This window comes from Chiloscyllium plagiosum, chromosome 7 (assembly GCF_004010195.1).
Source record: "Chiloscyllium plagiosum isolate BGI_BamShark_2017 chromosome 7, ASM401019v2, whole genome shotgun sequence".
Classification (NCBI taxonomy): Eukaryota; Metazoa; Chordata; class Chondrichthyes; order Orectolobiformes; family Hemiscylliidae; genus Chiloscyllium; species Chiloscyllium plagiosum.
Window position 1 is genome coordinate 22,980,756 of NC_057716.1, and position 22,669 is coordinate 23,003,424.

The 22,669-nt window shown below is 41.7% G+C and overlaps 1 protein-coding gene across 8 annotated transcripts in view; it reads right to left on the minus strand.

Moving 5' to 3' along the window:
* Positions 1 to 22,669, minus strand: part of agap1 (ArfGAP with GTPase domain, ankyrin repeat and PH domain 1) — a 765,714-nt gene that overhangs the window by 300,138 nt on the left and 442,907 nt on the right. For all 8 annotated transcript variants that reach the window (XM_043693252.1, XM_043693251.1, XM_043693249.1 and 5 more), the window contains 3 exons: positions 21,834 to 21,919; positions 14,468 to 14,609; positions 7,392 to 7,526 (listed from right to left, as the gene is read on the minus strand). In XM_043693252.1, coding sequence (XP_043549187.1) covers positions 7,392 to 7,526; positions 14,468 to 14,609; positions 21,834 to 21,919 — 363 coding nt within the window. The remainder of the gene's footprint in view (positions 1 to 7,391; positions 7,527 to 14,467; positions 14,610 to 21,833; positions 21,920 to 22,669) is intronic.

Below are 22,669 nucleotides of genomic sequence, written 5' to 3' on the forward strand. Positions count from 1 at the left end.
CATAGGATGCCATATTTTCTGAATCTAGGGAATTCTGAAAAATTAATACCAATGCTTTGACTTTTAAGAGATTCTCCTTTAACCACTTTTAAGAGATCCTCCTTAAGGAGAAACAACAGCCCAGTCATTCAGTTTTTCTCAATAAATGTAACATCTCAAATCTGGTGTTATCCTTGTAGATTATTTTTTTGACTCTCACTAATACATCTATGCCCTTTGAACAAACTGGAAAACTAGTTGACAGCTGTCTAAGAATGGGCTAGTCAAGTTTGTATACACAATTAACGTAACTTTCCTGCTTTTCATTTCCAGCCATTCAAAAACAAACCCCTATCATAGAGTCATAGAGATGTTACCCGTCCATGCCGACCAGATATCCCAACCCAATCTAGTCCCACCTGTCAGCACCCGGCCCAAATCTCTCCAAACCCTTCCTATTCATATACCCATCCAAATGCCTCTTAAATGTTGCAATTTTTACCAGCCTCCACCACATCCTTCGGCAGCTCATTCCATACATGTACCACCCTCTGCGTGAAAAAGTTGCCCCTTAGGTCTCTTTTATATCTTTCCCCTCTCACCCTAAACCTATACCCTCTAGTTCTGGACTCCCAGACCCCAGGGAAGACTTTGTCTAATTATCCTATCCATGCCCCTCCATAAGGTCACCCCTCAGCCTCCGACGCTCCAGGGAAAACAGCCCCAGCCTGTTCAGCCTCTCCCTGTAGCTCAGATCCTCCAACCCTGGCAACATCCTTGTAAATCTTTTCTGAATCCTTTCAAGTTTCACAACATCTTTCCGATAGGAAGGAGACCACAATTGCACGCAATATTCCAACAGTGGCCTAACCAATGTCCTGTACAGGCGCAACATGACCTCCCAACTCCTGTACTCAATACTCTGACCAATAAAGGAAAGCATACCAAATGCCTTCTTCACTATTCTATCTACTTGTGACTCCATTTCAAGGAGCTTTGAACCTGTCCTTTGTCATTAATCCTAGGGACTGGTTTAAACCTTGGTCACTGCTTGTAAAAATAGAAAAAGAAAAAAGACTTGTAATTGTACATGGCCCTGAATATTGCCCCAAAGTTCTTTGCAGCCAATTAAATATCTTTATACGAAAATCAGAGTGCTGGAAAGAAATAGTTAACCTTTCAAGTCTGAAATGTCTTCAGAATCTATGGAAATACTTCTGAATCAAGAGTCTTTAAGGAGAGCAGCACAAGTATCCAATTTGACAGATGAATATCATGAAAAGATTATTTCCAACAATTAACTCCCAAATGGAATATTTTAATATCCCCTGAACCCTACCCCCAAGGAGTGTGGGAAATTCTTATACATCCAATCAAAATGTGCTACCTAACAGTTACTTTTATTGAAATTAAGTTCCCAATTTATAGAGTATTTCTGCAAGTTTATTGATGACTATATATGTTAAAAATCTGATCTCTGCATAACGTGGTTCAGATTCACATCACCAAATAGGTATGTCCACCTCCAAAATTGCATTTTGTAGTCAGGGTGAGGGAACATACCATCAATAACAGATGAAGAACAATGTGCTGGTGTGTTGTGCCCTCTGCTGTTCAACCAAAACGATTACAAGAACAAAGAAGCACATGCCTTTGAGAAGACAGTGGTGAGAGTGCACTTGTTGAACTGCTGCAGTCCATGTGGTACAGATATATCTACAATGCTGCTGGGAAGTTGATTCTGAATAGTATTAATAGCGGGGCCCACTGGACTTTTCACGATCGGCTGGAGTTTGAGAGACCAGTGGAATGGAATCTGAGATAGAGCTCTGAGAGCCACCATTGCCAAAATCCCTAATGAAGGCAGTGTGAGACTCACTTGTTTGCAACTTTGTATATTATGTAGTTTAAGCTAATAGATTCACACGAGTTTGGATATGTCTAAATATATCTAAAGTAGATTAAGCTAATAAATTTGCTTCATATTAATGTGCATGTGGCTACTTGTATTAATTTTGATCAGAGGTTCAAGAACCTATTAGATACTTTCAGCCTAACAAAACAAGTGGTGCCTACTTGTTGCAGTATTCCCAGCTTATGTGCTGCTCTTGTAGCCACAGAACTAATATGGCTGGCCCAGGTCAGGTTCTGGTTGATGGTAAGCCGCAGGATGTTGATAGCAGTGATGGGCGAGGAGCAAACATGTGGGGGTGGGTAATGAGTACGCAGGGTTATTGAGGGCCAGGGGTGTGGGGGAAAGAGGTGAGTGGGCAGGGAGGGAGGTAATGAGTGTACAGGGGTGGACAAAACTATTCACACTTAACAATTTGGCCTATACTACTCCATCCAGCAATGCACAAAGGAGTTTTGGATTACTTCAGGATTTTCCTGAACCATGTTTGATTAATTCATGACACCAGACTGAATTCCAAAGCTACGGTTACTCGGCATGGGAGTATGATGTGACTAACCAGAACTTGGCCCTGTAAATACTGTTGGGCCCTGCCGCTGTCATTTGGGAGTTTCTGACCTGATGTTACATCCTCCATCTCCCAACTAGATCTTCCCCCACTGCCCCCAAAACAATCATAGGACTGTTGTCGGTTTTACGAAAGGGGCTTAAGTAAACTGTCCCTTTCCAATATTCAGGGATTAAATAATCCATGTCCCACAGAAACACACCATCTAGTGGAATCTGGAAAGGCAGGCTGAATGGCAGATGCAAGTATGAAACTTGTTGTGGCGCACACACACTCTAAAGTTAGTATTAACTGAACAGTGAGTTTCCAGCTTCTGATTTGGTAGATCGGGAGTTCAAGTCCCACTCCAGAAATTTCAGTAATCTAACCAACATCCCCTTGATACTGCTGATGTTGCCATCACTGAATCCCCAACTGTCAATGTCCTCAGGGTTATTACTGAACAGAAACTCAATTGGACTTGCCATTTAAACATGGTGGCTGCTAGGGCAGATCAGAGACTAGGAATACTGTGGCAGATAACTCACCGCCTGACTCCCCAAAACCCACCCACCATCTTAAAGACAGAAGTCAGAAGTGTGATGGAATACTCAAATCTTACCTGGAGGAGGGGGCCCCCAACACCACTCAAGAAGCTTGACACCATCTAGAACAAAGTAGCCCTCTTGATAAGCGCCACATCCACAAATACCCATATCCCTCACTGAGGTTCTGTAGCACCAGTGTGTACCATCTACAAGCTGTTCTGCAGAAATTCACTAAATATCATAGAATCATAGAATCTCTACAGAGTGGAAGCTGGCCATTTGGCCTATCGAGTCCACACCAACCCTCCGAAGAGCAACCTACCCAAACTCAATTCCCTGCCCTATCCTGTAATCCTGCATTCATTTCTCATGGCTAATCCACCTAACCTACACATTCCTAGACACTCTGGGCAATTTAGCTTGGCCAATCTACCTAATCTGCACATCTCTGGACTGTGGGAGGAATCAGAGCACTCTGAGGAAATGCACACAGGTACTGGGAGAATATGCAAACTCCACACAGTCATAAGGGTCATACAGCACGGAGACAGGCCCTTTGGCTCAAACTGGTCCATGCTGACCAAAATGTCCATTAACGCTAACCCCATTTCCCTGCACTTAGCTCATATCCTTCTCAACATTTCCTATCCAGGTATTTTTCCAAATGCCTTTTAAATGCTATTAATATACCCGCCTCAACCACTTCTGCTGGCAGCTCATCCTATACGCATACTACCCTCTGTTTAAAAAAGTTGTCCCTCACATTTCCTTTTATCTTTTCCCCTCCAACCTTAAACTGATGTCCTCCAGTCCTCAACCCTGGGAAAAAGACCAAGTGCATTCACCCTATCCATGTCTCTAATGATCTTATACACTTCTATAAGAACTCCTCTCAATCTCCTATGCTCTAAAGGACAAAGTCCTCACTTGTCCAACCTCTCCCTATTACTGAGACCTTTCAGTCCTGGCAACATCCTTGTAAATTTCTTCTGCACTCTTTCTCGTCTAATAACATCCTTCCTGGAGTAAGGTGACCAAAACTTAACACAATACCCAATATGCGGCCTCACCAATGTCCTGTACAAATGCAACATAATTTCCCAACCTATACTCTATGCCCTGACTGATGAAGGCCAGTGTGCCAAAAGCCTTCTTCACTGCCCTGTCTGCCTGTGACTCCACTTTCAGAGAACTGTGAACCTGAACTCCAAGATCCCTCTGTTCCACTACCTGAGAATGGAATAGAACCTGGGTCCCTGGCACTGTGAGGTGGCAGTGCTAACCACTGAGCCACCACGCTTGCCTTGATCTTTAGACTGCACGTTCCAAATCCACAGCCACTTCCACCTAGAAGGATAAGTGCAGTAGATATATGAGAAGTCTACCACATGCAAGTTTCCCATCAGGCCACACACCACCTTGACTTGGAAATATATTGTTGTTCCTTCACTGTCACTGGGTTAAAATCCTGGCATTCCCTCCCTATGGGCACTGTGGGGCAAACTTCAATACGTGTACTGCAGTGGTTCAAGGAAACATCTTCTCAAAGGCAATAGGCAATAAATGCTGGCCAGCCAGGAATGTGCAGTGAATTAAAAAAAAGGCTAAAAGGAGATAGAGAAGTATGTAGTAGAGCATCATCAGAGGAAGGATAAAGACAGTAACTAAAGGGTACAATTCTAAAGGAAATGCAGAGGCAGAGACCTGGGGTACATGTGTAAAGACCATTCACAATGTTAGTCCAAGAAAGTGATTAAAAATGTATGCAGGACTCTGGCCGCTATTGATGCAGAGACTACAGAAGCAAAGAACTTGTGATGAAATTTTATATAACACTGCTAAACAAAACTCTCATCATTTCATCTTAAATGTGAGACCCTTGACATTTAAACTGTTTTCCCCCGAGTTCCAGTCTCTCCCAAAGAGAAAACATCCTTTCAGCATCACCTTGTTAAGTCCCTTTAGGATGTTGTAAAAGAATCATCATTCATTTTTCTAAACTGCAATGAATACAGACCCAAGCCATGCAACCTTTCCTCCAACCTAGTTGCCAGCATTTTGCTCTGTGCAGATCAGTGATCAGGCCTGGATGTAACAGGCAACATGGCTCGGTACCACATATAGTCAGAGCTGTACAGCATGGAAAGCGACCTCTCAGTCCAACTTGCCCATGCTAACCAGACATACTAAATTAATCTAGTCCCATTTGCCAGCATTTGGCTCATATTCCTCTAAACCCTTCCTATTCATATGACCATCCAGATGCCTTTTAAATGTTGTAATTATACCTGTTTTCATCACCCCCTCTAGCAGTTCATTCCATACGCCACCAGTTTTTGTGTAAAAAAGTTGCCCCTTAGGTCCCTTTTAAATCTTTACCCTCCCACCTTAAACCTATGCCCTCTAGTTTTAAACTTCCTTATCCTCGGGGGAAAGATCTTGACTATTCACCCTACCTATGCCTCTCATGATTTTACATAATGTCACCCCTCAACCTCTGTCACTCCAGGGAAAATAGCTTTAGCCCATTCAGCCTATCCCTATAGCACAAACCCTCCAACCCTAGGAACATCCTTATAAATCTTTTCTGCACCTTTTCAAGTTCAACAATATCTTTCATATAGCAGGGAGACAGGAAACAAATGCAGTATTCCAAAACTGGCCTAACCAATGTCCTTTACTCATTGTACTGACCAATAAAGGCAAGTGTATCAAACACCTTCTTCACTATCCTGCAACTCCACTTTCAAGGAACTATGAACCGGCATTCCAGGGTCTCTTTGTTCGGCAACATTCCCAGGTCCTTACCATTAAGTCCTGCCCTGATTTGCCCTTCCAAAAAGTAGAATTTCACAACTATCTAAACTCCATCTGCCATTCCTCAGCCTATCAGCTCATCTGATCGAGGTGCCACTGAGCTCTAAGATCACCTTCTTTGTTGTCATCTGCAAACTTACTAACTACACTTCCTATATTCACATCCAAATCATTTACATAAATGACCAAAAGCAGTGGACCCTGCACCAATCCCTGCAACATATTGTTGGTCACAGCCTCCAGTCCGAAAAGCAACCCTCCACCACCACCCTCTATCTCCTCCCTTCGAGCCAATTTTGTATCTAAATGGCTAATTCTCCCTGCATTCAATATGATCTAACCTTGTTAACAAGTCTACCATGTGGAAATTTCTTGAACGCTTTACTGAAGTCTATAAAGACAACGTCCACCGCTCTGCTTTCAGCAATCTGTTTTGCCACTTCTTCAAAAAAACTCAATTAAGTTAGTGAGACATTTCACATGCACAAAGCCTTGTTGACTACCCCGAACAGTCCTTGTCTTTCCAAATACATGTAATATTCAGATGACATATCTACGCTGAGACATTAGGAATAATTTAGCTATCAGTAAAATATATTTTGAGACTCTGGATTTTTGGGATCAAAGCATTCCTGTTTTAATTAAAAAAGGATAATTGTTTTGCAGCACCCAACTTTCATTCCAGTTGCCATGTTTTTCAGGGTTATGTTTCAATTCTATTGGTCAATTAATGCATCAGGCAATTTAAATGAAGATTTAAAAATAGACATGCACATGTCAAATAATATGCGGTCCTGGGCCAGCTGGCCATGACTCAGACACAACTGATTCTCGTAATCATAGGTCAGACACAAACAATTCCTTCCATCCTACCCAGTGCCTTGATATTCAGAGTCACCCAAAACAGCAGCTTTCCAATGGTGATCATGATGGAATTGTTCAAATCCAAGCTCCTCTCCTTTCCATCGACCACTGAACACGCAAGCTGCTGGAAAACCTACTTACACATTTCTTCCACATCTACCTCTGGCCCAAGTTCACAGCCTTACCAGGTGGAAATTGGATCATTCAGATATGACATGAAACAGTAATGGTAACCATTAGTGCAGAAGATGAATCAAAACAAAAATAAAGTGTGAAAGATGTAGAAATAAAAATATCGAAATTGGAAGGACATATTCGGGGAACATCAGGGAAATAGAGTTACAGCTGTGAAGAATTTAATAAAAATTCAGGAAAGCTTTAAGGTCAGAGACTGGAAAGGAAAATAAAGTATTAAAAATGTTGATGAAAAAATGTGATTTAATAAACATGTAGAAAAGTGCCTGGTTGAATGTGTAGTGTGTTGGACACCTGCTATTCCTACACATGATACACAGGGCACAGCCCGAACTCTACATCATTAACACTGCCAAACAGGAGACACAATGGGAGCTGGTGCATTTTGTCAGCTGGGCATTAATAAGACACAGCCCTGGAATGTGATGGCTCTTTAGCTGCTCTGTGAGAGCTAGAAAATATGGATAAAGGCCACCAATCAGCTCCAATTTAGAAATTTAGAATTCAGCAAGTTAATAAAAAGCCTCACCATCTTGAAACACCCTCTCCACATTCAGGCCATAGGTGGCACACGTTTCATAGTAGGTGCATCGCTTCAGATCGTTGGAAAGTTTCCGGGCCCTTGAGTCATCGATCACACGTGGATTCGCGGCACTGATGGCATCTGTGGAGAGACAGTATGAACAGCAGATTACCAGATGCTGAGCACTCTTTGTAGAGATAAACCAACCAGGGTCCTCAGCACCTTTCTCACTGTAAGAGCAAGGGACTACAACATAAAACTATCTTCAACACGCCAAGTCTAGCCACAGCGGTGTTCAGCAATTGACTTCTGGAAGATGTGAACAATGATTAAATAGGCAGATACATGGCTGACAAAACCTAATGCAGGGAAGTGCTAAGAGATGGATCTTTGAAGAAAAATTAGGAAGGGCAGCATAACCTAAATGATACAATTTTACTGGGGACATAAGGACAAAGACAAAGGATTAATACACCAAAGATTTTAAAGGTAGCAAGACAAACTGATGAAGCTATTGTAAAAACATACAGGAGTCTTGATATTATACATAGACGAATAGGCTATAAAATAAGGAGTAAAAGCAACTGACAGCAGATGCTATATATCTGAAATAAAAACCAAGTGCTGGAGATACACAGTAGGTGTGGCAGTATGAGTGGAGAGATAAACAAGAGGTAATGCTTTAATGGAGGTGATGGCCTAGTGTTACTCTCTCTAGACTACTAATCCAGAGACCCTGGTAGTACTTTGGGGACCTACGTTCAAATCATGCCGTGGCAGGTGGTGGAATTTGAATTCAATAAATTCCTGGAGTTGCTGCCTCACAGTACCAGGGACCCGGGTTCGATTCCACCCTTAGGCAACTGTCTGTGTGGGGTTGCAAATTCTCCCGCCTCTGCATCAGTTTCCTCCGGATGCTCTAGTCTCCTCCCACCGACCATAGATGTGCAGATTAGGTGTGTTGGCCATGGGAACTGCAGTGTCACCAAGGATTGGGGAGGGGGGACGTCGGTTGGTTTTGGTCTGGGTGGCTGCTCTTCAGAGGGTCGATGTAAACTAGATGGGCCAAATGGCTTGCTTCCACACTGTAGGGATTCTATGATTCTATGACCATGAAACCATTGTTGATGGTTCGAAAAATCCAGCTGGTTCACTAAAGTCCTTTAGGGTAAGAAACTACTGTACTTACCTGGTCTGGCCTACGTGTGATTCCAGACCCACAGCAATGGGTGACACCCATATCCCGTGAATTAATTTTAAAGGAAGTCTAATATAACTTCTTTAGAACTAGACCCAAATGTTGATAAAAACAAGGATGTGATGCTCAAGCATGATCAATTATAGGTTATATCTGAGCTGGAGTTTTGGACTTAATTTTGGATAACACACTTCAGGAAGGACATCAAGACCTTAGCAAGGAGATGGACTCACATGGTATCATAAATGAGGGACTTTGAGTGCGTGGTGAGATTGACGATGTTGAGTTAATCAGAGCAGAGAAGATGAAGCAGACATTTGATTGAAAATGCTGAAAATCATTAAGATTTAAGATCACTGGCAAAGGGATCAGAGCTTGCAATATAGGAACTGCCATTTTAGCCTCTTTCAGCTATTCAATGCGGTTATGACTGATCTATGATCTAACTAGATAGACTTGTCATTGCCTTAGGATCCTCAATGCCTTTGAGAATAGAAGTCTAACAAGTTCAAAGGTTCAAAATTAACTTTTGATTCTGTATCAATCGACACTTACAGACTATGGTTCAAGATTTTTACCACCCTTTATGTATAAGAAACTTCTCCTAACTTCACTCCTGAAAGCTCTGGCTCTAACATCTAAAGCTATGCCTCCTCATCCAAGATTCTGCAGCCAACAAAAATAGTTTCTCCAGCTACTGTTTTCTGTTCTCCTTTACATTATGAAACCTTTGACCACTGCATCTCAATTTTTGTATTGCTAACTTTGGAGATCATTTATCGTTCTAAGATGCACACTCTCCAAGGCCAATATATCTTCCCTCAGGTAAAAAGAAATGCTTTTAGACAGCAAGTTGTTATAATCTGGAATGTACTGCCTGAAAGGACGGGGGCGGATTCAATAATAACTTTCAAAATGGAAATGGAAAATTATAAAAGAAAAATTTTCAGTATTATGAGGAAATAACAGGTGAGAGAATTATTATTCACTCTTTCAAGCAGTGAACAGGAACATAATGGGCCAAATGCCATCTTGTGCGACAAGATTTCATGGCACTTCATTGTTAAGCAACATAACTTTGAGAGGGCTGTCATCTAATACAATACCCACAATCAGCCAGCAGAGGACAGTAGCAACATATAAAACTTACAAGGTCACTTCATTTGAGGCAATTCAAAGAAGATTCACTAGGATGATCCCCAGTACAGAGAGATTGTCTTATGAGTAAAGCTAAACAGATGGAGACTCTACTCACTGGAGTTTGAAAGAATCAGAGGTGATCTCATTGAAACATATCAGATTCTTAAGGTGCTTATGCTTAGAGGATATTTCACCTCATGGGAAAGTCTAGGTGCAGAGGGCATCGTCTCTGAATAAAAGGGCACCAATTTAAGATGAGATGAGGAGGAATTTCTTCTCTTGAAAGGTTGAGTGTCTTTGGAACTTCTTGCCACAGAGAGCTGTAGGGGCAGACACCTTGTGTGTATTTAGATTAGATTAGATTCCCTACAGTGTGGAAACAGGCCCTTCAGCCCAACCAGTCCTCACCAACCCTTCGAAGAGTAACCCACCCAGACCCATTTCTCTCTGACTAATGCACCTAACACTATGGGCAATTTAGCATGGCCAATTCACCTGACCTGCACATCTTTGGACTGTGGGAGGAAACTAGAGCGCCCGGAGGAAACCCACGCAGACACGGTGAGAATGTGCAAACTCCACACAAACAGTCGTCCGAGGCTGGAATCGAACCTGGGATCCTGATGCTGTGAGGCAGCAGTGCTAACCACTGAGCCACCATGCCACCCATTAATAGATTTTTGATCAGTAGGGGAATCAAGGGTTAGAGGGAAAATGTAGGAAAGTGGACGCGAGGAATGTAGGATCAGTCACGACCCTATTGAATGATGGAACAGGTTTGAAGGGCCAAATAGCCTACACCTGTTCCTACTTATGGTGTTATAGTCTTAAAACGTAGAATAGTGCAATTCTAACAACAATAAAGTGGTGAAGAGCACTTACGTTGCTTAATTTAAATTAAAAGAGGAAACAGATCTGTAGCTAGATACATAGGCTTGAAGTAAGCTGCAAAATATTCTAGGTAAAGATTTCCTCTGATTACTACTTGTAAAAGACTGAAGGCTACAAATAGCACACAGATCAAATCTGTGAAGTACATTGCAAATAAAAGTCATGCATTAAAGTAGACATTTTCCACAGCAATTCCCAATATTCACAGGGAGATCAAAGCACTGAATACTCACAGGCAAACAACAGCAAGCTGGCGTGGTGTGTGCCTAACTATACACTGAAATGGAAATAGTGTTGGCAATTTACACTTCCATGAGTTTGAATGCTTTTACTAATCCCCCCACTAACCCACCCCGCTCCGCAGGAGAGTTGCTATGAATGGTCATTTTCTCCACAGCTTTCTCAGTAATGTGGTGACTGGATCATCACTCTGACTTAACAACTGACAATCTAAAGCTCTCTGGGGTAGAGAATTTAAAGCTTCACAACCCACGTGAGGGAATTTCACCTCATCTCAGGCAGCTATGGTAGATCTAAGAGTACAGCTTCTAATTTTAGGCTCTGCAACCAGGACAGCAGTGTCTAAGTCTCTTACACCTCATCAAACTCTCTCAGAATTCCGTATATTTTAACAAAATCTCATACTTCTAAACTCCAGGGAACATTTGCCCAACACATTTGATCACTCCTCATAGGTCGATTGCCTCAAACTGCACATAATTGTTCAACTGCGGACCTAGCAAAACCCTATATATTTGTAGTAAATCTTCCTTATTCACGTATGCGAACTCCTTGTAGCAAAGGCTAACACACCATTTGTCTTAATTATTTATTGTTTCTCATAAAAGGTCTAAAAATTGATAAATCTCTTGGCCTGGATGGGCTACATCCTAGAGTTCTGAGGGAGGCAGCTGAAGAAATAGTGGAAGCTTTGGCTGTAATCTTTCAAAAATCACTGGAGTCAGGGAAAGTCCCAGATGATGGGAAAATCGCTGTTGTAACCCCCTTGTTCAAGAAAGGTTCAAGACAAAAGATGGAAGATTATAGGCTGATTAGCCTAAGCTTGGTTGTAGGTAAAATTTTAGAATCCATTGTTAAGGATGAAATTTCTAAATTCTTGGAAGTGCAGGGTTGGATTAGAACAAATCAGCCTGGATTTAGTAAGGGGAGGTCGTACCTGACAAATCTGTTATAATTCTTTGAAGAGGTAACAAGTAGGTTAGACCAGGGAAACCCGGTGGATGTTATCTACCTAGACTTGCAAAAGGCCTTTGATAAGGTGCCTCATGGGAGGCTGCCGACTAAGGTGAAGGCCCATGGTGTTCGAGGTGAGCTACTGGCATGGATTGAGGATTGGCTGACTGACAGAAGGCAGAGAGTTGGGATAAAAAGTTCCTTTTTGGAACGGCAGCTAGTGACAAGTGGTGTCCTGCAGGGTTCAGTGTTGGGGCTGTTTACTTTATATATTAATGATCTGGATGAAAGGACTGGGAGCATTCTGGCAAAGTTCGCCAATGATACGAAGTTAGGCAGGTAGTACTGAGGTGGTGGGGAGGCTGCAGAAAGATTTAGACAGTTTAGGAGAGTGGTCCAAGAAATGGCTGATGAAATTCAATGTGAGCAAATATGAGGTCTTGCACTTTGGAAAAAAGAATACAGGCATGGACTAATTTCTAAATAGTGAGAAAATTCATGAAGTCAAAGTACAAAGGGGTCTGGGAGTGCGAGTCCAGGATTCTCTAAAGGTTGACTTGCAGGTTGAGTCCATGGTTAAGAAAGCAAATGTAATGTTATCATTTATTTCAAGAGGGTTGGAATGTAAAAGCAGCGATGTGCTACTGAGACTTTATAAAGCTCTGGTTAAGCCCCGTTTAGAATACTGAGTCCAGTTTTGGGCCCCACACCTCAGAAAGGACATACTGGCACTGGAGCGTGTCCAGCGGAGATTCACACAGATGATCCCTGGAACGGTAGGCCTAAAATACAATGAACGGCTGAGGATCCTGGGATTGTATTCATTAGAGTTTAGAAGGTTTAAGGGAGATCTAATAGAAACTTACAAGATAATGCATGGCTTAGAAAGGGAGGACGCTGGGAATTTGTTTCCGTCAGGCGGGGATACTAGGACTCGTGGGCACAGCCTTAGAATTAGAGGGGGTCAATTTAGAACAGAAATGAGGAAACATGTCTTCAGCCAGAGTGTGATGGGCCTGTGGAATTCATTGCCACGGAGCGCAGTGGAGGCCGGGATGTTGAATGCCTTCAAGGCAGAGATTGATAAATTCTTAATCTCGTAAGGAATTAAGGGCTACAGGGAGAGTGCGGGCAAGTGGCACTGAAATGCCCATCAGCCATGATGAAATGGCGGAGTGGACTTGATGGGCCAAATGACCTTACTTCCATTCCTTATTTCTTTATTCCTTATGGTCTTATGGTCCATTGGAACATTTTGGAATTCACATACAAGGAGACCAATGGCAAATCTTTCAAATAATTAGAGGTAATTGACTAAAACTCACTGGCAAAGTATCTGGGGAGACATGGAGAAATGTTTTCACAGATGTTGGGATTTGGAACATTGTTACTGAAAAGATGGTGATTCGATAAATAATTTTAAACAGGACTTGGACTCACACCTGAGGAGAGGAACGTTCAGACAGTCAATGACAAAATGTGCACATGAGGGTGTAAGGACATCTGCTCTTTCAGTGAGCCAGCACAGGCACAACGTATGAATGATCTCCTTCTGCAAAAGGTCGTACAATTCTAATCTTTCTATCAAAGTAAAAAATTCCAGATTTTCCTGCCTCATACTCCATCTGTCATCTTACTGCCATTCACTTAACCTGTCTAGATCTCTTTGGTGTAATTTAGTTGCTTAACAATGAAGTTCCATGAAATGTTGCAGCATTTGGCCCATTTGTCCCATGCTGGGTGGCATTTGATCAAGTAGGAGGGTGCTGGGTGGTCATGCACCCCTTCCCTGTCTCTCCTGCAAAAAAGTACTAAGCAGGAAAGCCCGTGGACAGCATTTAAGTGGGCAATTAATGCACATTAATGCTGATTCTCAATCCAGCAGTGGCAAGGGATACCATGTGAGAAGCCCAAAGAGCAAGTCCCATTGTTTGAGAGCTTCTAGAGTTATTCCCTTTATTAATGTCACTCAGTGCCTAATTAAGGGATCCTGCATCAGGAAGGGAATCCTATTTGCCCTTGTTGCCAAACCACCTCCCCTTGAACTGGCCAGCAGATCTTGGGGGGGCAGGGGTGGGGGGAGGGGGGGATGGTGGTGAGTGGATTGCCTTAGTAATGTGTCTGATTGGCAGGCTTTCCGACAGCAGACTATGCTGAGCTCTCACCAGTTCTCCAGCTGGCAGGCAAAACCCCAGTCTCCTCAATTAAATACTGCCCACTTTGATGCCCTCTCAGTTTACATTCCCACTGAGCTTTTATCTGATCAGCAAATTTAGGCAAGTTATTCTCAGTCCACTCTGAAGTCATCAATGTAAATTGAAAGTGGCTGGGTGCCCAGCATTGAATCTTGTGATACATGACTAGTGACATCTTGCTAGCCCAAAAATAATCCATTCATTCCTATTCCCTATTTTTAGTTCATCCGTCAATCTCTGATCCTCTTCTTCTCATGAACTTAATCTTGTGAGATTAGCTCAATATAGTACAAAAGACAAAATAACAAGAAAAATGGCAACGCTACACGGAGACAATTGCTCAAACCTGGCATGGCCAACTATATACTGCCTGTGTCTCAATATTCCAGTTCTTGCCCATGAGGTTGCATCCTATACCACAGAGCATTAATTATAAATTACCTTGGCAACACATAGTTCCTTACCTTGCGTCCCAACCAGTACCATTGGCATCTCTGTGGTGCTCCGATAGTTAGCCATCCTGGTGTAGTAATAGTAAACTGCATGGAAGCTGTTCTCATCCTCCAGACTGAAGACAAAGATAACAGCATCCACCCACATTGCAAACTGGAAAGAGTCGAGATCAATCAGTGAGGAACCGCTAAGGCAGATCAATGCAAAGAACATCTCCTATTCCATCCTTTTCACCACCTTCCTGCTAATGGCCCCATCAAAGGTCTCAAATTTACTCACCCTCTTAGTCCCATGCTAAGGAAGATGTAGGTAATATAAAACAAGGATTTCCTTCAAACAGCAAACACCAAGAGCTAATAGGTGCACTTTCATTATCTCACTCTTTAAAATGAATGGCTTTTAGGCTACTAACATCCACCTGACATTTGCAAACATAGTTTTTCAACTAATTGGGACATAAATTGCAAGTGATACACTGGGCGCTCTTAATTACTGACCTCTTTATTTTTATTTTGGAAATACAAGTATGGCTCTGTTTATTCTAATGATTTGGCTAGAAAACATAATCTTTTGCATTAAGTCCCATTACTTTCGGCCTGTAATCAATGATATGATGTGGTTCCAGAAATTTGTACTTGTCAACATGTGTAATGCTAAAAATCCAAATGCAAAAAAGTTACCAGGTTCAGATTATGTTTACAAAACCATATTATCAACCAGGCATAAGATTTCATGAGAAACAATATAATTCCTTTGACTAAACCTCTCCCACCCACCAAGCTGTTGTTTAAGGATTTGAATTATTTACACTCAATATTCAGTGAAACCATGATACTGTTTGGTATCTGTGTATTACAGGAGAAAGTGAGGACTGCAGATGCTGGAGATCAGAGCTGAAAATGTGATGGTGGAAAAGCGCAGGTCAGGCAGCATCCAAGGAGCAGGAGAATCAACGTTTCGGGCATGAGCCCTTCATTCCTGAAGAAGGGCTCATGCCCGAAACGTCGATTCTCCTGCTCCTTGGATGCTGCCTGACCTGCTGCGCTTTTCCAGCAACACATTTTCAGATCTGTGTATTACAATCAGGTGAGATAGGTCACCTAAACCATGCCTGACCTTGTCTTGAGGACTTGCTCCATGTTCACTCTCAGAGAAGTGCTCCTGTCACAGGATTCACTTCACACTTATTCTTTATCTTTACCAGCTGGAGTGCACTGTCAGTGGGTTTCACTCAAGCATGTAACACAACTCAGCTTGCATAAGTCTTCAGAGTCTTTTTGTCAACCTTTCAAGCTGCCTCAGGATAAATCCCTTACTGCTCCTTTATCTGAGCCTTTTACTTGTTGGAATTTGAAACTCCTAATTTTCCCAAATCAAAAGGTACTTTCAAATGTCACCTATTTTGGATTATAAATGATGTTTTCACATTGTTTCCATTACGACACCAACTCTAAAGCAGACCCCACAGAGAGAATTCTGAGATTCAGGGCATTCTGAAATTAACTATCTCAGGCCTTTGAGAAAAATAAATGGTTGGTCTTTTTGAAGTAGATTAGATTAGATTACATTACAGGGTGGAAATAGGCCCTTCGGCCCAACAAGTCCACACCGACCCGCCGAAGCGCAACCCACCCATACCCCTACATTTACCCCTTACCTAACACTACGAGCAATTTAGCATGGCCAATTCACCTGAACTGCACATCTTTAGACTGTGGGAGGAAACCGGAGCACCCGGAGGAAACCCACGCAGACACGGGGAGAACGTCCAAACTCCACACAGTCAGTCGCCTGAGGCAGGAATTGAACCCAGGTCTCAGGCGCTGTGAGGTAGCAGTGCTAACCACTGTGCCACCGTGCCGCCCACAGATGAGTAGGTATTCTAAAGGAGATCTGTCTTAACAGTAAATGTACAAAATCCACTTCAAGAGTCCTCAGTAGTGTTAAGCTAGCAGAAATTAATAAACTGCCATATTGACCAACATATCCCTACGGTTATAGATTTTAAAAAGGCATCCATTCACCAGTACTCTTTCATTTCTTAAATCCTTTCTCACGATTAAAGTGTTGTACAGAACATTGAGAATGTGACGCAAGGCTGAGGAAACATCTTCTGTGGTTTCTAAAATACTGGTATCAAATTCAGCCTCAATTCTGGGATCAATCCAATAACAAATGTCTGCAGTCCCTCTGAAATCTCTTCTCCATTCACTTCACTTCCTGTTCAATTCTCCAAACAAACTCAGGTCCCAAACATGTTTTCATTCTAGGCCAGCCCCAAAGGAACCAATGTGGAGACATGCGAATCATGTCTAGAAAAAAACCCATCATTAACAAAAAAGAAACTTGCATTTACACAGTATTTCTCACAAGTGAACATCTCAAGGTGTTTTATGGTCAATTAAGTGTTTTTGAATTGTTGTCACCGCTGTAATGTAGGAAGTGCAGCATGTGTGCGAGATCCACAAACAGCAATATGATAAATCAGCAAATAATTTAATTGGTGGTGCCTACTGAGGGATAAATATTGGCCAGGATGCAACAGATATCTCCCCTGCTCATCTTCAAATTAATGCCATGGGATTTTTTACATCCGCCTAATCAGGCAGATCAGACCTCCGTTTTAATTCTCAAATGACAGATTGCACTCCCTCAGTACTGCAATGGACTGCCAGACTTGATTTTGTACTCAGACCCTGGACTGAGACTTGAATCCAAACCTTACGATTTAGAGAGGTAAGTGCTATGGAGTGATGGCTGATAGAGGGGCTGGACACTACTACTGGGAATGAGGTCAAAAGGCCAGGGAGGGTTAGGAGGAAGCCTAGCGTGTCAACTTCTTTGAGCTTCCGTGGAAAGCCAAGCTGGTAATGACAAAGGTAACAAGAGCACCAATGTAAATTAACAACACTAAACCAAACTTAATTTTAATGGAAAGGGCTTTTGCCCGAAACGTCGATTTTCCTGCTCCTCAGATGCGGCTGCTGCACTTTTCCAGCACCACACTCTCGACTCTCATCTCCAGCATCTGCAGTACACACTTTCACTTAGTTAATTTTAATGGAGTCTAGCATGTAGGAGATGTGAGAGGCTGGATAATCTGTCACTGTTTCATTTTATTTGATTTGATGTCAAAAGGCAAAGTAATATCAGCCCATCATTACCCCATCTCAGTCAGGCCATTGTGAGCTTTTACTGACTACACATTTAGCCCTTTCTCTATGATGCGTAGGAAAACAGGAGTGTATAAGAGATTTTCTAACTACTGCAGGATTTTTTCTTACAACTGGCAATCGTGCAGGACTAGGGGAGGACTCCAAGTATATCCAAATAATCATTAATAAATCCAATAAGAAATTCTGGAGAAGCTTCTTTACTCAGTGTGGCGAGAACGTCAAAGTTTGCCACAACATGGAAAGGTTGAGGAGAACAGCACAGCCACATTCAAAGAGAAGTGAGATAGGCACGAAGGCAAAAGGATATGTTGACAGGGAAACATGAACTAGGGCAGGGTGGTGTCTTGTGTACAGCAAAACACCAACACTGAGTTGTTGGGCAAAGTAGCTGAAGCAGTCTTCCTCCTGGAAATATAATGTTTTTTTTGAAAAATGTTAAGATTTCTTTTGTGTAAAGATGCGAAATTCCTTATAATAAGATATAACACATTATGATACAGCTCAAGTATGCGTACCAGACATACTGCTTAAACAATGTTGAGCCAGAAACAGAAGATGGAAATAATTGCAGGTATAATCTGTCTCTATTTCATTTTATTTGATTTGATTTCCAAAGGCAAGGTGGTGGTGTTGACAAGGCCTGCCTTGAAAATACAGAAAATTGATGGATAAAAAAATCTGGTTGCCTGTTTGTAAATGCTCATTATAATAATAATTTTACTTTGCAAACTGACGCTAAAATAAATTCAGCAATTCCAATTTTTTAAAAAAATTCCAACATGTTAACTTGCACATTATCAGATTGGACAGGTACCAAATCCCAAAACTGATGGCAGCAATTCCAGACACTTGGAATTTACCCTTCGTTGCTACCCATTCCAGTGTCTGGTGACAACAATTCTTCCCAGGCACAGGAAGTTGGCGGTACACTGGTATTGTAACCAACTGGCCATCCTTAACATGCAAAATTGGATATGTAAGGGTAATTTATTGGACTGTTTTCCATGTGCATTCCTGATGGTGTGAGGCTGGTTTTTGAGAGATTCAAAGGAAGCAGCTTGGGTACACATTGCTCCACTAGGAGTTTGGTACAGAGTACTACCGGATTGAGAATAACCGATTCCTTTTCTTCCAATCTCATCACACACTGCTGTGCTGTTCCCTGACCATAAAGAAATCCCAAGGTTTTGGGGCATATCAGGAGTGCACTGAGCAACACGAGTAATGTCCAGTTCAATGCCTGGTGGGATTTAACTAGCGATGCTCCTCAGTGGAGTGATTTGCACAGCAAGATTGGCACAACTTTCAGAAGGTATTCAATAAGGTCCTACGGAAGAGATTAGCATGTAAAACTAAAGTGCATGGCTCGGAGGTATTGTACTGATAGAGAGTAAACTGGCTGGCAGACAGGGAACAAAGAGTAGGAATAAATGGGGATCTTTGCGAAAGGCAGCCAGCGACCAGTGGTTGGACCCCAGCTATTAACTATATATATATATTAATATACATTAGATGAGGGAATTAAGTGCAATATCTCCAAGTTTGTAGATATCACAAAGCTGGGTGGGAGAGTAAACTGAGAGGAGGATGCAAAGATGCTTCAGTGTGACTTGGCCAATGCAGTGAGTGGACAAATACATGCCAGATTGAAGTATAATGTGAATTAATAGGAGCTATTTTGGAAAAAAAAGGAAGTAGATTATTTTCTGAACAGCAAGATTTTGAAAGGAGGCAGTGCAATGCGACCTGGGTGTCCTTGTACAGCAATTGCTAAAAGTAAGCATACAGATGCAGCAGGCGGTGAAGAATGGTATGTTCATTTTCAAAGCAAGACGATTTGAGTACAGGATCACAGATGACTTGCTGCAATTGTACAGGGATCTGGTGAGACCACACCTGGAGTATTTATGCAGTTTTGGTCTCCTTATCGGAGGAAGCATGTTCTGGCTATGGAGGGAATGCAACAAAGGTTTATTATGTTGACTCCTGGGATAGCAAGATTGACATATAGAGAGAACTGGGTAAAAACAATGACTGCAGACGCTGGAAACCAGATTCTGGATCAGTGGTGCTGCCTGAATATAGAGAGAACTGGATCAACTAAGACCATATTCGTTGGAGTTGGAAGAACTAGGAGGGGGGAATCTCATAGAAACCTACAAAACTCTAACAGTACTAGAAAGGGTAAATGCAGGAAGATGTTTCTGATGAGCGGGGAGTCTAAAACCAGGGATCATGCTCTAAGGGTATGATATAGGCCATTTCAGACTGAGATGAAGAGAAATTTCTTCACCTGGAGAGAAGCGAGCTATAGAAAGTGGTTGAGGTCACAACATCAATGTTTCCAAGGAGGAGTTAGGTATGTTTTTAGGGCTAAATAGATCAAAGGGTATGATGAGAAAGCAAGAACAGGATAACAAATAGGATGATCTGCCACCATCAAATTGAATGGTGGAGGAGCCTTGAAGGACAAAAACGTTTACTCCTTTTCCAATTTTTAAAAATTCTCTTATGGTTGGATCAGGTGTCAGATGCTCTCTAAACCCATTTACCCACATTAGGGGGCACACTGCGGCTGCATCCTTACTGCAGAATGCATAAACATCACTCTATACCATGCCAGTACTGCAATATAAAGAATACCTACTCAGTTCTCAATTCCTCAGAGCTAAAGCATCATTAGGAACAGACTGAGTGAGGAGTTGTCAGGATGAATTGGGGCAGGATAGATTCATTAACTAGATTGGTGGATGGAGAAGAAAGAGTAGCGACGTGAACTGGAGATGTAGCAGCTGGAAGATAGAAGGGTGAGAGCTGAACTGAGAAAGAGAGAAGCAATATATAATTTATCAGAATCATGACAGGAAGATTAGCAATGTAACATGAAGATATTCAGCTTGTACCACAAGCTAATGAAAGGGAAACAGACAAAGGAAGTGCGTGCACATGAGAGATAGAGAGAGAGAGAGAGAGAGAGACAGAGACAGAGAGAGAGAGAGACAACATGAGCATGAGAGAGAGAGACTTAATGCTAACTCTCTGCAGCTTGAAGAAAGTTTAACCCTTTGAGATTCACTTTGGATGCACATTTATTTGTTGGTGAGTGAATGTTTGTGTTTTGTGTCTGTGCCCTGTCGTGACTGGGGTTGGTGCCCCTGTCGATCAGTAGTTCGACAGAGAGAGAGAGAGAGAGAGACAGAGAGAGAGAGAGACAGAGACAGAGAGACAGCGACAGAGAGAGAGATAGACAGAGAAAAGAGAGGATGAAACAGGAACAAGGTTCAGTCAAGAAAGATAATAGCTCTTAAGACAGCAGGAAGAAAAAGGAATGTTCACACTTCAAAAATATACTGAAGTTTCATATTGTAGCAACAAGATCTTTTGTTTCACCAACTTTAGAAATTTGTCATTACTTTAACTTTCCCATGTCACTGACTCTTCAATTTTTCCAAAGACACCCATTGTTGAATTTTACGCCTTAAAAGATGAATACCTGTCCACAGACCCATAGAACTGGGCCAATTGCATTATCTAAAATCTAGGCTTTTTAACAAGCTTTCCTGAGAATTGATCATCAGTTAGTTTTATTGCTCACTGGGTTAATAAGTTACAAATGTAATTCCCAAGTCAGTACAAGACAAGGGGATAAACAATCCTAAATTTGCCTCCAAATCATCACAGGGTAATCTATCGGTTCAAAAGGCAAAAAGCTCTTAAATCTAGACTATCAGAGCCCAGATCAGGATTCAATGTAGATTCCAAAGCAGCAAATTTGAATGATTGAAAAAGCCACCCAATTCAATAAACCCAGTAATAAAACAAGTGATGTTAGATACAGTAAATGATTGACTAAATGATTGACCACAAAGTGTCAAATGGATGTTATTTCAGTAATTTGACTTATTCCAATACTAGATGCATCCTGATCCCCATAGTAGTGCCCTTTTTTACAAACCAAAATTAGTACCAATAAGATCCAATGCTAATCATAATTTCTTATTTAAATAATTTTAATCCATTGTAATGGGATAATTCATTTTGATCCATTATCACAAGTTATAATAGACTTTATTCTTCCTTTACAAATGACGACAGCAGCAATTTTAAACAAATGCACTAATACAGTTTCCCATTCCTGCACTACGGTGTTTCTTTGCATGTATTTTTAACAACAGCGCAACTTGTCCACTGCAGTACCTACCTGTGCCTCTGGAGGTCCCCCTTCATCTCTGATCAGCAGTAGATAACTCTGGCCGTCTACCACGATCTCCTTCTTAAAGCGTCCACCTATCGCAGAAACAGGTTATTGAGATGGGCAAAATATGGCTGACAGCAGACAGGTCAGGAAAAGGCACAAGGTAAAGGTAATACCAACTACAGGGCGCACATACTCTACACTAGCAAAGGATGGATGTTTTTGGTAACACAGACAGACTGTTGACAATGGCTGAGAAGAGACAGACAAATCGTGATGTGACCAACATCTACAGGTGAATTAGACAAAACGTTTTCACAAACATATATCGAAGAACCTATAACGTATATAATGATGAGTGGGCCATTGTGAAGCCCACAAGCAGATATTCTTGGTAAAAAGCAAGTTGAATTTATGGCTCTCTTAAAGCTGGGACATACAATTCAAAATGTGTTCAAAATTTGTGCTATCCCTCCTTACACCATTATTTGGATATTATAGAAGCAACGCTTCACAACCATGATAACGAATCACAAAATTATTATGGTACAGGAGGACCTATCATGTCTGCACCGGCTCTCTGAGCACTTTAACTTTGTGTCAATTTGCCGTCTTTACATCATCATCCTACACATTACTTCTGTTCAAATCATCGCTAGTGCTTTCTTGAATGCCTCAAATGAAGCACATTTCCAGGCAGTTCATTCCAGACCCTAATTACTCAATGTGTGGAAAACAATCTCTTCTCACCTTGCATTTGCCTTTTTTAACCAAAATACACTGTATCCTCTGTATCCTTTTACAAGAGCAGTTTCTCTACGTTTATTCTAAATAGTTTTTCA